The 17197-nt window shown below is 35.0% G+C and overlaps 1 protein-coding gene across 7 annotated transcripts in view; it reads right to left on the reverse strand.

The window, feature by feature from the left end:
* HELLS (helicase, lymphoid specific) overlaps positions 1-17197 on the reverse strand; it is a 38647-nt gene that overhangs the window by 5025 nt on the left and 16425 nt on the right. For 3 of the 7 annotated variants that reach the window (XM_081553632.1, XM_081553664.1, XM_081553675.1), the window contains 13 exons: positions 15114-15338; positions 14558-14740; positions 13812-13955; positions 12902-13098; positions 10796-10892; positions 6977-7138; positions 5787-5926; positions 5554-5692; positions 4192-4275; positions 3989-4108; positions 3299-3415; positions 2837-2996; positions 25-121 (listed from right to left, as the gene is read on the reverse strand). In XM_081553632.1, coding sequence (XP_081409758.1) covers positions 25-121; positions 2837-2996; positions 3299-3415; positions 3989-4108; positions 4192-4275; positions 5554-5692; positions 5787-5926; positions 6977-7138; positions 10796-10892; positions 12902-13098; positions 13812-13955; positions 14558-14740; positions 15114-15338 — 1865 coding nt within the window. The remainder of the gene's footprint in view (positions 1-24; positions 122-2836; positions 2997-3298; positions 3416-3988; positions 4109-4191; positions 4276-5553; positions 5693-5786; positions 5927-6976; positions 7139-10795; positions 10893-12901; positions 13099-13811; positions 13956-14557; positions 14741-15113; positions 15339-17197) is intronic. The other 4 variants (XM_081553653.1, XM_081553642.1, XM_081553694.1 and 1 more) reach the window with 4 other exon arrangements.

A 17197-nucleotide genomic window follows, 5' to 3' on the forward strand; every position in this document is an offset into this window, starting at 1 on the left:
AACATTTCTGAAGTAAAAAATTACCTTTCATAATCTCTTGATTTTAATAATTCCATTAATTCCTTAGGGTCTAGAAAGTTCTTAGATTGATTTAATCCAGATTGACCACCTTTGAAATGATCTGGAAAAAATTTACAAAAAATTAAAAACACTTAAAATTGCTTTTAAAACCAAAATATAACACATTACAAACCAATCAGAATACCCTACATTAAATAAAAAGGACAGACAAACCCAGTGTTGGTAAAAAAAGAAAAGCAACTGCAGTTCTCATACTTTGTAGGTGGGAGTAAAATGGTATGTCCACTTGGGAAAAGTTTGGTAGTTTTCTATAGGTAAACATACACCCACACTAAGACAAAGGACAAATAAATACATATGTTCATTAATCTTGTAACAAGAGGACCTTATTCGTAGGAACCAAAATCTGTAAACCAAACATCAACCAACAAAAGAATGGATGAATTATTATGCAATTAAAAAAATCACAAACATCTAACACAACAGAGATGAATCTCAAAATATGTCAAATATAAGTAGCTAGGCAAAAGAATATGTATGTACAAATGAATCCAGCTGTGAAGTTAAAGGAAAAACTCATCTATGTGACAAAAACTGGAACAGTGACTGCCTTCTAGTAAGAAGCAAGAGTCTGGGAAGTACTGGAAAGGGAAACTTTCTTGGACAACGGAAATGTTACCTTGATATGGATGACAATTACTTGAGTATAACTTGTTAAGAGGCATCAAGACATACACTTAGCTTGGAATTTTACTGTACGTGTATTACACCTCAATAAAATATTGCCAGCATTTAAAAAATTATTTTCAAATTGCTCTCTGAAATTAATCTCTAAAATTACTAAAAATAAAACTTGGGAAAATAAAACTATAAACTGTACCTAATTTAAAATCCCCTGGTAGCTCAGCTGGTAAAGAATCCGCCTGCAATGCAGGAGACCCCGGTTTGATTCCTGGGTTGGGAAGTTCCCCTGGAGAAGGGATAGGCTACCCACTCCAGTATTCTTGGGCTTCCCTGGTGGCTCAGCTGGTGAAGAATTCACCTGCAATGAGGGAGACCTGAGTTCGATCCCTCAGTTGGGAAGATCCCCTGGAGGAGGGTGTGGGAACCCAATCCAGTATTCTTGCCTGGAGAATTCCCATGAACAGAGGAGCCTAGCAGGGTACAATCCATGGGGTCACAAAAAATTGGACACAACTGAGCAACTAACCACACAGTACACACAATTTAAACCACATTCAATAAACAAAATAGAATTTATTTCATCATTCAAATCCCTAAAAGCAGCATAGGTGAAAAACCTTTAATCTGCACAAAATCTTACTTGGACCAAGCACCTTTTTCCTTCAACGGAAATTCTAACTATAATCTGAACGCTCCATCAAGTCAAATTAAAGATGTCTAAAACCTAATCCATTATTTCTCTCAAAATCAAATACACTGGATCAAGTTTTTGTGAATAGAAAAACAGCATAAATTGTTAGTGATTTTCAACATTATTATGACTTCTCTAAGCTTCAAAATGTACATAAGATGATTTTCAATTTTTCGTAAGGCAGCTATCAAGTCATTTGCCCAAGCAAAATTTTATATTGAATAAACAAAAGCAGAACTCCAAGGACTCTCAGGGAACAGAACATAAAATGCCAATGCCTCACCCACATTACTTTTCCTATTTCTCAGAATCTTTTCTAGATAAAAAACGCTATGTTTTTAATATTCTATTATTGAAACTATGAAAAGGGTATACTGGAAATCAAATATTTTTTAAATAGTAGGGGTTCAGCAAAGTAAGTAATTTTATTGTAGCGCTACTTCAATATACCTTTAATCTTTTTTTAAATTGGAATATAGTTGCTTTACAATGTTGTGTTAGTTTTTGCTGTACAGCAAGGTCAATCAGCTGTATGTATACATATATCCTCTTTTTTGGATTTCCTTCCCATTTAGGGCACCACATAGCACTAAGTAGAGTTTCCCGAGTTAGACAGTCAGTTCTCATCAGTTACCTATATACATAATAGTTTATATATGTCAGTCCCAATCTCTTAATCCATCCCACCCTGTAAGATAGTTACAGAAAAACCAGAATGAACTCTTTGGCCAACCCAATACCATATGATCCAGCAATTCTATTCCTGGGTATGTATCTGAAGAAAACAAAAATACTAATTTGAAAAGATGCATGCATCCCAATGTTCACAGGAGCATTATTTATAATAGCCAAGATATGGAAGCAACGGAAGTGTTCATCAACTGATGAATGGATAAGGAAGAGTACAAAATGGAGTATTAGTTATCATAAAAAAAAAGAAATTCTGCCATTCGAAACATGGATGAACCTAGAAGGTATTATATTAGTGAAAACGGACAGAAAGACAAATACTGTATGCTAAAACTTGCATGTGGAATCCAAAAAAATCAAACAAGAGAACAGATATAGAAAACCAGTGGGCAGCAGGAGAAGGGAAGGGGCAGTAAAGTCATTACTTTTTAATAACTTTAAATGGAGTAAAATATATAAAAATTGTGAATTACTATGCTGTATACCTGAAACTAACATAATATTAGAAATCAACTATACTTCAATAAAACTTTTTAATGAAAAAAGAGAATAATCAGCAACATCATGTCAAAGCCCCATGACAGACTTCAGACTTTAAGATACTTTAAAAGTACACATAGCTTCAAATTCCCCACTGCCTATTTAAATCCTGCACTGATTTCTTTTATAAAGAAAGTAACAATAATAACAAAAACTCACAATACACAATAGACAACTGAAGCAAAAAAAGTACTACAAAATATTATTTACTTTTGTGGATGATCAACTTTTCCAGTTTTCTTTTAGCAGCTGCTCTTTCCACAATTTTCTGATCAATAGTATTTGCTGTAACAAGACGATATACAACAACTGGCCTTGTCTGACCAATTCTATGACATCTATCCTGGGCCTGAAGATCAGACTGGGGATTCTTAAAAGTTAAAAAGAAAAACAACATTTAACAGTTTAAGGTTAAAATTAGTTAAACTCATACTATGTGGGTAGAGTCAATAAGGATGATCCAATCAGAATCTTTTAAACAGTGCCTTAACTCAATTTAGGCTTCTAAGTGTGACTTCAGTGATTAAGTCTTTACACACAGAACACTTGACAAAGAAATGATTCTCCTCTTATAGTGGATATGTTTTCAAACTAGGTAAATGAAATTGAAAAATATACAATAAAAGATTAGAATGGAAATATAATCTGTCTATTGCTACACTTCCAACTTACCCAATCACTATCATAAATGATAACAGTATCTGCTGCAGTCAAATTAATGCCCAGGCCACCAGCTCGGGTACTCACTAAAAAGATAAACACATCTGGATCTGTGTTGAAGTTGTGTATCTAAAAGCAAAAGGGATGTAAACATAAGGAATTAAGAAAGAAACAGTTTCTTCCTGGAATGTGGATAAAAAACTGACTAGTAAGTAGCTATCTTATCACCATCTGTTTTTCAGCAAAGGAGGGGGAGGGCAGTGGTGTGCCATGGGATATAATAAGCCAGCATTCTTCAAGCTGGGTATAGTTCTTGAGCATCTACAGGACTTCTGATGTGGGATAAATAAATACTGACAGCCCCAGAAACCATAAAGTTGAAAAGACCAATTTAGTGGAAGAAAGATAAAACTATCAGATTCATTTCCCAAGAAACAAAATAATCATGCCTATTGCCCAGGTTGTGGCAATAAGTCAGAGGCCCTAAGATGTAAGTCTTTTTATTTTTATTTTTTGGTTGTGCCACAGGGCATGTGGGATTCCAGTTGCTCAGCCAGAGACCCAACCTTGTGCCCTCTGCTGTGGAAGCACAGAGTCTTAACCACTGGACCACCAGGGAGTCCCTAGGTCTATTGAACATTACTTCAGAAATCAAGAAAGGAGTTACAAAGAATTAAGTATATATGACATAAGCAGTCTTACGTTTTTTTCTCTCTCTGAATATGACATGGATCCATCAAGCCTGCTAAAGTTGAAATTTCTAAAGAGACAGTAATCCATCAAAATGTCCAACATTCTTGTCATTTGTGAAAAAAGCAGCACCTGAAATTTAAATATACCTTAGTATCTATACTTACTAACAAAAAATAATTATATAGCCAAAAACCCAATCAAAAGTACCACACCTTGTGACCTCTGGTTTTTAGTTCTGGCAGCATTCGATCCAAAATTAAGAATTTCCCAGAATTTGTTACCAGCTCTTCATCAACCTTGAGGAAAGAAAAGAAAAATTAAAAACAAACAAACAAACAAAATAGTCACAACAAGTAATAATCTGTTTTTGTCAAAATAAAAATCATGTTTACAGGTTTAAGTTTTCAATGACAAATAAGTCCCACCTTTTAAACTAACTTTGTTATTTGACCTTTTTTATCAGAAGATAGTTCTCAAGGAAAGATATACTCTAGAATTTAAAATCAATGATCTCACAAAATACAAACTATAGTTTAAGTGTCTATTTAATCTATCCTCCCCACCCCTCACCCCAAAACTCTGTATAATAAAACATTAAGTTCAACTTAATTTTGAGGTTTATTCTTTATAACTGAGTACACTTTCAACCAAATGTGTATGAAAATTACTGCCAAAATTCTTAGTAGAAATGAAGCAAAATGTAAGAGCTTGTAAGTAACCTAAGTATCAAAGATGAAGTTAATCTTCTGACGAAATATCACCTCCAGAGATTATCTTCTTCCTTGTTCAGTGAAAAGCTTTAAAGTTCTTAACTGGGGCAAATTTGCCCTCTGCCCCCAGGGTATACTGGGCAGTGCCTGAAATATACTTGAGGTTGACACAGCTGGGGGAGGGAAATTACTGTGGCATCTGGTAGCTAAAGGCTACCGATGCTGGGTAACTGGCCTACAGTTCACAAGATTGTATCTCCTTAACAAACAATTATCTGGCCCCAAATGTCAATATGCCAAGGATGAGGAACCTACTCTAAAAGAGGGTTATTTAGAGTTACTGAGAATGGATGTCACTTAATGTATGTTATCTTCCCATCAACCACCCAAGAGACCAATTTCATTCATTTAATCTGGGAGCCTGCAATTCAACATCAACTTTTTGTTCTGTTCTGTGGCTATTTGTTGAAATTTAAGCAATGAGCCGTCAGACTGACTTTGACAAGCTGAATACTAACTAAAGGAATGCTGAAAAGGCGACAACAACCTCTAAAACAGACAGTAAGTAAAACATGGAGTAGAAGCCAACTGGTTACTAAAAAAACTTATATTTCTAATGTCACTCTAAATTTAGGAGGATTCTTAGCTATTTGTATAAAACATATAAATAAAATATTAGTTAGCTTACATACAGAAAACAACCTTTATCTGGGGGGAGAAGACTATCATCTCTGCTTACTAAAAGGATTACAATCTTCATGACAAACAGCAAAGTATTTACTGCAAATAATAACAAAATGACACTTTCACACAACATAAAAAAGTCACAGAAATCAAAATAGTGTATTATTAAATAGTATTTACCTTAAACTCTTGTGTAACTGGATCTATAGGGTACTCAATCAAATATGGATGGTTGCAGCATTTTCGAAGTAGCATCATTATATTCTGCAACTTCAGATTAACTTCAGATTCTATAGGGACATTTGTTTCCACAATAGTTCTGCCCAAAATGTATAATCCATGAATACAAGAAATTAAAAAAAAAAAAGACAGTTTAAAGAATACTTTTAAAAAATCTATTTTTAAACTCACACCTTTCTCGGTCTACCTCTGGCTGTATTTGGCTGATCAGTTTTTCTAATTCATTAGGGAAATCATCTATTTTGCTGTAATCTACTGACTTTCTAGTTCGGCGTTTTGGTCGTCCAGTGGGACTCAGCTCAACTGTTTCTTTCTGTAATAGAACAAATTAAAGAAATATCTGTTTAAAAAGCATACCCTTAAATTCTATATATACATATATACAAAGTAGGGCATAATATTTTTATGTACAAAGTGTTTTAAGATATTAAAAAAAAAAAACCTTCTTTCATCGAGTTTCATAATTTTCAAAGGTGCAAAACCAAGGATCCATAAACTACAGCCAAATGCAAATGTTTTCCTGTGAAATTGCATTATTTTAACACTGATGCCCAAATCTAGTTTCAGAGGTTAATGCATTCATATCACAATGGAAAAACATGATAGATAAAACTTCTGAATTTATATAAAGGAATTTAATAGCTTTGGGCTGAAATAAGACCCTGTGTATCATTACAGAGGGTATTTCTTTGGATTGGTATAATACAGCAATGAAATTCCTCCCAATAGACACTAGTTTAATTTTCTAACAGCTAAAAAGCCAGAGATTCCTTTAATTAAAATAAAAATGGTCTAATGATTGTACAAAACAAAGATGCATAACCATAAGTACTTTGAAAAGAAACACATAGGTCCATGGCAAACAGTCAAAAATCTGGACATCAGAACAAAATTTAAGGGTCTCCTGATCTACAGTTGTAAGATAATCACATTCCAATTCAATTTTTTATAATATGATGGGTGACTAAAAGAGATGTTTCTTTCAGATAGAGGATTTTATTTAAGTTTTTGGCTACCAACAATCTTCTGTAAAGGGATTACATATTTGAGGTGACTGGTCTAGTTGGCAAGCCTTAGTATATTGTGTGCTTGTTCAAATTTATTTTCAAGTTCATCCCACACAGTATTTCAGATGACTATAAAGCAGTTATTGCAGAAACCATCACTTGAACTTTAGACAGTTTTTGCTATTGGCCTGATGCCTTATACTCTAGTTAGAAATTCATCCTCAACAAGCCATGAAAACAGGTAATGAACCAAAGTCATGAAAACAGGCTATGAGCCTTATATTAAGACTGAAATGAACCACGAAAATTTTCTATGCCAACTCTCATTTACAGGTTATTTCAAGTCCACACTCTACCTCACTGGATCCAAACAGGTTTGCGATTGTACGGTTCACAATGGCTGTGTAAAAGATCTCCTGTTTCTTTGAAAGTGGTGCATAAACAACTACTTCTCGTTTAGGAGGAACTTCAAGGGCAACATCAGATTTCAGTCTTCTCAGTAAGAAAGGTGTTAAAATCTAAAATTTCAACATGAATAAATATATGTAAATATTAAACATTTCTGTATTTTCAAGGAATACTCTCCCAAATACCATTTTATCCCTTCTTCTTTTCCTCCTATATGAAACTATCACATCTCAAAAAGTGATATAAAATATCTCCATGAAATTTTCTGGACCAGACCACCACATGATAAACTCAGTGTTTATCTGTTATAGTTCACAACTTATTAATTTTACAAAAATTCTAGCATAACTTGAATATTTTAAAACGCAAAAATAAGAAGATGGTATCTATATTCTTAGGGATAAAGTTATATACCATAGTTTTTAAAAGTGAGGTTTTGAATTAGTAAAAAACCAAAAACAACTGACCCAGAAAAGTAGACATCAAAAGTTTCTTTCTGCAAGTTTTAAAACTTCAGACTTAAAATTATTCTTTAATCAGCTGTGATGACAAGAGTTTTCACATTTTAAAAACAACAGAGAAGCAATAATTATACCATTATTAAACTGTTTAGGTGTTTAAGAAAAACTTATATATCCTTTACAGCCTTATCTTAAAATTTACATATAGAAAGTTCATTTTTAGGGCTCTGTACTTACGTACTCCAAGGCCTTGGAGTACAGAATGAAGCAGGGCAAAGGCTAATAGAGTTTTGCCAAGAGAACACAAAGGTCATAGCAAACACCCTCTTCCAACAACACAAGAGAAGTCTCTACACATGGACATCACCAGATGGTCAACACCGAAACCAGACTGATTATATTCTTTGCAGCCAAAGATGGAGAAACTCTATACAGTCAGCAAAAACAAGACCGGGAGCGGACTGTGGCTCAGAGCATGAACTCTTTATTGCCAAATTCAGACTTAAATTAAAGAAAGTAGGGAAAACCACTAGTCGATTCAGGTATGACCTAAATCAAATCCCTTATGATTATACAGTGGAAGTGAGAAATAGATTTAAGGGACTACATCTGATAGAGTGCCTGATGAACTATGGACAGAGGTTCGTGACGTTGTACAGGAGACAGGGATCAAGACCATGCCCATGGAAAAGAAATGCAAAAAAGCAAAATGGCTGTCTGAGGAGGCCTTACAAATAGCTGGGAAAAGAAGAGAAGTGAAAAGCAAAGGAGAAAAGGAAAGATATTCCCATCTGAATGTAGAGTTCCAAAGAATAGCAAGGAGAGATAAGAAAGCCTTCCTGAGCAATCAACACAAAGAAATAGAGGAAAACAACAAATTGGGAAAGACTAGAGATCTCTTCAAGAAAATTAGAGATCCCAAGGGAACATTTCATGCAAAGATGGGCTCGATAAAGGACAGAAATGGCATGGACCTAACAGATGCAGAAGATATTAAGAAGAGGTGGTAAGAATACACAGAAGAACTGTACAAAAAATATCTTCACGACCCAGATAATCACGATGGTGTGATCACTCACCTAGAGCCAGACATCCTGGAACGTGAAGTCAAGTGGGCCTTAGAAAGCATCACTACGAACAAAGCTAGTGGAGGTGATGGAATTCCAATTGAGCTATTTCAAATCCTCAAAGATGATGCTGTGAAAGTGCTGCACTCGGTATGCCAGCAAATCTGGAAAACTCAGCAGTGGCCACAGGACTGGAAAAGGTCAGTTTTCATCCCAATCCCAAAGAAAGGCAATGCCAAAGAATGCTCAAACTACCACACAATTGCACTCATCTCACATGCTAGTAAAGTAATGCTCAAAATTCTCCAAGTCAGGCTTCAGCAATACGTGAACCATGAACTTCCAGATGTTCAAGCTGGTTTTAGAAAAGGCAGAGGAACCAGAGATCAAATTGCCAACATCCGCTGGATCATCGGAAAAGCAAGAGAGTTCCAGAAAAACATCTATTTCTGCTTTATTGACTATGCCAAAGCCTTTGACTGTGTGGATCACAATAAACTGTGGAAAATTCTGAAAGAGATGGGAATACCAGACCATCTGACCTGCCTCTTAAGAAACCTGTATGCAGGTCAGGAAGCAACAGTTAGAACTGGACATGGAACAGCAGACTGGTTCCAAACAGGAAAAGGAGTATGCAAGGCTGTGTAATGTCACCCTGCTGATTTAACTTATATGCAGAGTACATCATGAGAAACGCTGGGCTGGAAGAAACACAAGCTGGAATCAAGATTGCTGGGAGAAATATCAATAACCTCAGATATGCAGATGACACCACCCTTACAGCAGAAAGCGAAGAAGAACTAAAGAGCCTCTTGATGAAAGTGAAAGAGGAGAGTGAAAAAGTTGGCTTAAAGCTCAACGTTCAGAAAACTAAGATCATGGCATCTGGTCCCATCACTTCATGGGAAATAGATGGGGAAACAGTGGAAACGGTGTCAGACTGTATTTTTGGGGGCTCCAAAATCACTGCTGATGGTGATTGCAGCCATGAAATTAAAAGACGCTTACTCCTTGGAAGGAAGGTTATGACCAAGCTAGATAGCATATTTAAAAGCAGAGACGTTACTTTGCCAACAAAGGTCCATCTAGTCAAGGCTATGGTTTTTCCAGTGGTCGTGTATGGATGTGAGAGTTGGACGGTGAAGAAAGCTGAATGCCGAAGAATTGATGCTTTTGAATTGTGGTGTTGGAGAAGACTCTTGAGAGTCCCTTGGACTGCAAGGAGATCCAACCAGTCCATCCTAAAGGAGATCAGTCCTGGGTGTTTATTGGAAGGACTGATATTGAAGCTGAAACTCCAATACTTTGGCCACCTCATGCGAAGAGTTGACTCACTGGAAAAGACCCTAATGCTGGGAAGGATTGGGGGCAGGAGGAGAAGGGGACAACAGAGGATGAGATGGCTGGATGGCATCACCGACTCAATGGACATGGGTTTGGGTAAACTCCGGGAGTTGGTGATGGACAGGGAGGCCTGGCATGCTGCGGTTCACGGGGTCGCAAAGAGTCGGACACGACTGAGCAACTGAACTGAACCTAAGTACTTCACAGGTATAGAGCCAAGCACAGCGAGACTTTAATTTAGCCAGAGACAGAGAGAACATTACCAGTAGTTTAAGAAAAAAGTATCTGTAGGCAGCAGTCCAGAAACAAATATACCTACATACAATTATCAGAAAAAAACATGCATATGATTTGGGATATTATTTTTACTTTGCTTTCTGTACTGTCTTACTTCAAAGTCAAAAAACTTGAAAGTCAAAAAAACTTTTTCAGAAAGATTTTGAATAACATTGTCAAAATACAACTGAGAAGAAATTCAGGCCCACATAAGAAACTAGGAGACTTTTGAAAGATTGTGTTTGTTTAAAGACAGATGGGATAGATAGAATCCGTATGAAACGGCAGAATGGATCATACAGTCTGTAAGTAAATTATGCAACTACTATTGGCAAACACTGCATAAAAATCACTTATTTTTATTTCTGGCTGACAAACATGTCTATAACCATTAGGGATAAAATGAGTATATGTGGAAAGGGCAAAAGTTTAAAAAAGCACTTTAGTTCTGCTGGCATACCATGAGACATCTGGGGGAGGGGAAAGGACAGGAGAGTAAGTTAAATTGCGGGGCAGGAAGCTCATTTTTCAAAATCTACAACAGGTTATATAGGTAATTTCTAAGGTGTCTTTTTTATTCTGTGAGTCTATAGTAAGCAGAATAAGAAAATCAAAAAACCTGATGCAGCATATGCAATACATTCTGTTCTCTCTCTTTAGCAATAATATCTTCAGCAGTTTCAGAAAGACTAGTGATATCAAACCAAGATTCAAAGCTGTAAAAGAAAAAATTGTAAGTTAACTCAGCAATATAAATCAATTATATTAATACATTTTTACATTTTAAACTTTATATTAATCTGTATATTACGAAGCAGCATTTTTCCAAAGGGAACATTTTCTCTGATTTATAAATATATTATCTTATAATAGTATAAACACCAAATAAACATTAAAGTACATTTTTCCCCCTCTTTCTTTAAAGGTAGACTTCATTTGGATATGTCTGGAGTCCTGGAAGCTTGCCTACCCCATGTTCTCCTACAAATGGACCTTGAGACAGGTCCACCTCTATTGGGAATGTCCTCTTCCACCAAATATGCAGCTTCAGGAAGAATGCATGTATCTCATGGGAGGAAAGGGACACTGGCCTTGATAGTCAAATCAACCCCTGGCTATCAGTGGGATGACCGCTGTCACAGCCACATCACCCTCACATCCTAAGATACACATTTTATGAAACATTTGAATAAAGTTATAGAAATAAAAACTGTCTCTGAAAATCAAGGGCATATGACTCTCTTTCTTTTGGTAAAAAGGTGACCCACTACAATGTTTTAGGATTCAACATATATGTATGCCGATAATGATTTCTATTAATATCCTTAAGTTCTTCACAATGTAAAACAAAACAAAATCCTATTAACATGAACTATTAAATATAAGCATGTCTGCACTAATATTGCCAGTGAATTAGGGAAAATGGTAACAGCAGTTAACCAGATATTCCCAAAATTTCATCACCTGAGGCACATTTTATGAATTCAGATTCCCAGCTCCTACCTCAGTGTTCTAACTCAGCAGAAATACACAGGACCTGGAAATCTTTCAATAAATGTTCCCTAAGACAGCCTGGCCTTGGGCTAACATCCTGTTACCTCAGGAGGAACACATTCTCAAAAACATTAAAAGTTACTTTCCCATACAAAATTAACTTTCTTACTTCACTGATGCCAAAGTATAAATCAATTATTTTGCCTATTTTTAATGTCTGGTAAGATTATTTACTTTTCCATTCCGAGCATACTGATTTTCTGAAAACTATGTTTATATTTTGCTCTTTATGATATATGCTTCAAATACAGCTTCTATAATAAAAAACATGAGCGTGAAACTGAGAGACCTTGGTTATATTTTTGAGTCTGGCATTAACTAGTTATATTTTTAATAATTTGACACTTGGGTTTTCTTATGTGTGAGACAGGGGATGTATTCAACCTTTCTATCCCTTGTTTGTAAGAATATAATGAGAAAAATCCATCTGAAAGTGAAAGTTAAGACAATAGGGAACTTTATAAAAATATTTTAAGGCAGAGAATTCCCAGGAAGTCCAGTGGTTAGGATATTGGGAGCATTCACTTCCACGGCTGCAGGTTCAATTCCTGGTTGGGGTATTAAGATCCCACAAATCATGCACCATAGTCAAAAAATTAAAAACTAAGCAGTATAAAAGTTTTCCTTTAATCAATACAACAAAAACTTTAAAATAACTTTTATTTATCTCTTCTCATAATTTGTGTCAAAAGTAGAACTTATGGGGGGGGTGGATTTGGAGGAAGGTGGTTAGTAAGTACAAACTTCCAGTTATAAAATAAACACTAGGGATATGATGTACAACATGGCAACCATAGCTAACAAGGCTTTAGGATACATAGTAAAGTTGTTAAGAGAATAGATCTTAAGTGTTCTCATCACAAGGAGGAAAACTTTTTCGTTTTATTGTATCTATTTGAGATGACGGATGTTAACTAAACTTATTGTGGTAATCACTTCACAATATATGTAAATCAAACCATCATACTGTACATCTTAAACTTATACAGTAATGTATATCAATTATTTTTCAATAAAACTAGAAAAAAATAGAGAACATACATACTACAAAGAACTAGCCAAAAGCTATTATTAACGTCCAGCTACCTAGAAGAAAGAAATTAAACTATGGACACAGATTTTGAGACGTTTAGAAAAACATAAGCAATAATTAAATAACTGGCTTACCTACCTTTTCAAGTCATCAAATACATCTGGCAGCAAAAAGTTTAGCAATGACCAAAGCTCTGATAAATTGTTCTGCAAAGGAGTACCAGTCAAAAGAAGTTTGTTATCCGCATTGAATCGTTTTAACTCCCTAATTAGGCGGCACTTCATGTTCTTAATCCTGTGTCCTTCATCTACTATTAAGTATTTCCAATAGCAATTCTAGAAAAGGAATTCAGGGGAAACATTTTATATGATGGTCTCACAATTTCTCCTAAAAGCAATTCTAAAAACAAAACCACTTTATTAGGAATAAATGTCCAATTTTATTGAATGGTGTTACTGTATCTATTGAGATAATCATGTTTGCCTCTGATCTACTTAGAGAGTAAGTTAGATTTTCTTAAACTGATATATACTTGTATTCCTAAAACAGTCCTCACTTGGTCTTGAACTAATAGGGTCCACCTGCTGTTGTGTATTTAATAATTCTCCATTCATATTCTTTAAGCAAAGTAGTCTGTAGTTTTCCTTCCTAATGCTTTGTTAAGTTTTAATTAGTGTTATCCTGGAGTCCTAAAAAAGGAACTGAAAGACTTTGTTAGTTCTATATGCTCTGAAACATTAAATAGTATTAGAATTTTCATCACAGCCAAAAAAATAAAATTTAAAAAAAAAAAAGGAAAAGAGAAAAAAATTATTTAAATGGTGTTGTGGCTACCAAGATTTAAGTGCCAAAGGCTTTAATTTTCTTGTTAGAGACTACAATCTTCATCTCAATCTTTTGTAATATAAACTTCCAGGTTCTAAAGAAATATACCCAATGCAATCTATTCCATCAGGAAAAAAAAAAAATTAAATGCTACTGGAAGGTGTTATAAATTTTAAGAAAAGTGATTTATGGATTACAAAGACTCCAATCAGACCGTTCATACCTGTAATGTACTTCGGTCTCTCATGGCAATCTCAAACGAAGTGATCACCACAGGATGAATCTGTAGTGTCCCTCTCCGTTCGTGAATATGCTTTACCAACATTCGACGCTCTTGCTGGGCCCCATGATATAACATAGTAGGAATCTAAAAGATTTTATTAGATTGATTTGTAACAAACTTTAGAACAAAATGTTAATACCAACAATTTGGAAAATATGAAGTTAAACATTTCTGAGAGAAAAAAAATAATTTAACTTAACTTTAGTTCTATCTTTCTATAATAAAATGAGTCAATCAATTTTAATTGCTGGGCTACAGTGGGAGGATAAAAAGAGCCACAAAAACAAATCAAGTGTAAGGTGAGAGAGATGGCAAAGTTATTTCTGGAATGTGTACTTCTCATAAGGCAAGGATGTGGCTAAAACACATATGGAAGGAAAACATCATAATAAGGATGAATAGAATTAAAAAATAAATTCTAATGAGGTCTGCCTTAGGTGGGCCAAAGTATTCAATACACTAAAAATCACCCAGGGATGTTTCAGGCAAGATTTCCGAGATTACTAATACATATTCTATATAAACTTATAGAAGGTATTGTTGATATTGAAAGATAAGTTAAATAAGATGTACTGCTACACAGAAATCAACAGAATTATAATAAGAGATCTATAACTTAATTCAGGCAACAAAACAATAAAATATTTGTAATCATAATATATTTAACAAAAGGAAGCATGTCTTACTTCTGGTGTAAATCTTTTGAATTCAGCCATCCAGTTAGGAAGTGTGGACAAAGGGCCACAGACGAGAAAGGGTCCAGGTACACCTCTCTGAATCATCAATGCAATCGTAGCAATGCACTGAACTGTCTTCCCCAATCCCATTTCATCTGCTAAAATACCGTTAATTCCATTTTCCCAAAGCATCTGGACAAAAATAATACACACTCTATTTGTATGCTGATATAAACATCTATTGAATCAGCAGTTTATTTCTTGTTTTAATCCAAAGAGGCTAATTATGATGAGACTGACATATTCACACTTTAAGTTATAAAAACACTGTGTGAACTTAGTTTCCAAAGCCATAAAAATGTTGGTAGCCTTGAATAAGATAAATTTTCACTTACAAAAAATTACTCTGGGTAAATAAATTAGAAAATAAGTATTTACATAGAAATATATGTCTTATATATAATAGTGAAACACAGAAGGTACAGCTCAAGTTGTGTTATATCATATTAGTATGTTATTATATAGAAATGAAACAATATCTTGTACCAAATTGAGGATGCATTACCCTAAGCCATTCCATGCCTTCCACTTGGTACCACCGCATCACTCCTCCCGTGAAGTGTTTTGGCTGCTGAAAGGGTATTGGCTGTCCATTACATTTCCGAACTGGGTCAAAAAAGAATTTCGTATTTTGCCTAACCGTTTGAGATAATCTATCTTTAATTTTACTATTTGAATCTTTATTTTTCTGAAGATCTTCTACACACATATTAGAAGAGGAGCTTTCATCCTGTAAAGAACAAAGTTGAGTTAAAAGTTTAATACATAATTATGCTGCTACTCTCCATTAATCAGAAAATGTAACTACTAATCAAAATTTGCAGTCACATTATCACTGTGAAGATCACTTCACATGTTGAATAAAAATCTATAGCTATTTCCATTCAAGAATACAAAAATTATTTACTTTCTATAAGTAATTACCTTCACTACAGGGAAAGGGACAAAGTAAATATAGTTTAAAACTATATCAAACTTAACGAGTGTCAATTTATCTGTGACACAGCAAGAACTTATGACCAAAGGTAAACTTCACTGGTTAGCTATGTCCAAATTCCATTTTAAGAATATGAAAACAAGGATTAAGTCAATTCAAATGAAGTCCTACAAATGATGCCAACAACTGAATATTCAATTGGAAATATAGGGAACTTGAGTTTCACCACTCCATACATAAAATTTGTGATGAAATGATATACCTAAACATCAAACCAAGAACCATAAAGCTTTCAGAAGGAAGGAGAGAATAACTTGATAACCTTGTGATAGACAAGTACTTCTTATACAGGACAAAAAGAGCACTAACCATCAAAAGAAAAAAAGTAATGATTTGGACTATTACAAAATTTAAAATTTTCTGCTTATTAAAAGATATATCTAAAAAAAAGATATCATTAAGAAATTGAGTAGGCAGGCCAGGAACGGAAAGAAAATACAGTATATATATCTAACAATCAGAACTCATGTATCAACAAAAATGCAAATAACCCAATAACTGGGCAAAAGATATAAACAGAAACTTTACAAAAAAAAAAAAACACATTAACAGCCATTACAAACACAAAAATAAACTCTACATTAGTAATTACGAAAATACAAAATAAAACTACATGAGATTCCTTTCACGGGTGAGGTTAAAAAGACTAATGACCAGAAAGAAAAACACCAATACTGTATACTAATGCATATATATGGAATTTGAAAGATGGTAACGATAACCCTGTATGCGAGACAGAATAAGAGACACAGATGCATAGAACAGTCTTATGGACTCTGAGGGAGAAGGTGAGGGTGGGACGTTCTGGGACAATAGCATTGAAACATGTATATTATCATATGTGAAACAGAACACCATTCCAGGATCGATGAATGAGACAAATGCTCAGGGCTGGGGCAATGGGATGACCCAGAGGGATGGGATAGGGAGGGAGGTGGGAGGGGGGTTCAGGATGGGGAACACATGTAAACCCATGGCTGATTCATGTCAATGAATGGCAAAAACCACTACAATATTGTAAAGTAATTAGCCCCCAACTAAAATAAATAAATTAAAAAAAAAAAAGACTAATGACATGAAATGCTGGCAGTGATATGAATTCAAACTTTTATACACTACTAGTGAGAGTCATAGCAACCCACTCCAGTACTCTTGCCTAGAAAATTTCATGGATGGAGGACCTGGTGGGCTACAGTCCATGGGGTCGCAAAGAGTCGGACATGACTGAGTGACTTCACTTTCACTTTCAGTGAGTCAGGAAGCAACAATTAGAACTGGACACGGAACAACAGACTGGTTCCAAAAAGGAAAAGGAGTACGTCAAGGCTGTGTATTGTCACCCTGCTTATTTAACTTATATGCAGAGTACATCATGGGAAACCCTGGGCTGGAGGAAGCACAAGCTGGAATCAAGATTGCTGGGAGAAATATCAATAACCTCAGATATGCAGATGACACCACCCTTATGGCAGAAAGTGAAGAAGAACTAAAGAGCCTCTTGATGAAAGTCAAAGAGGAGAGTGAAATAGTTGGCTTAAAGCTCAACGTTCAGAAAACTAAGATCATGGCATCTGGTCCCATCACTTCATGGG

Source organism: Giraffa tippelskirchi, chromosome 2 (genome assembly GCF_054371585.1).
Source record: "Giraffa tippelskirchi isolate mGirTip1 chromosome 2, T2T-mGirTip1v1.2.pri, whole genome shotgun sequence".
NCBI classification, from domain to species: Eukaryota; Metazoa; Chordata; class Mammalia; order Artiodactyla; family Giraffidae; genus Giraffa; species Giraffa tippelskirchi.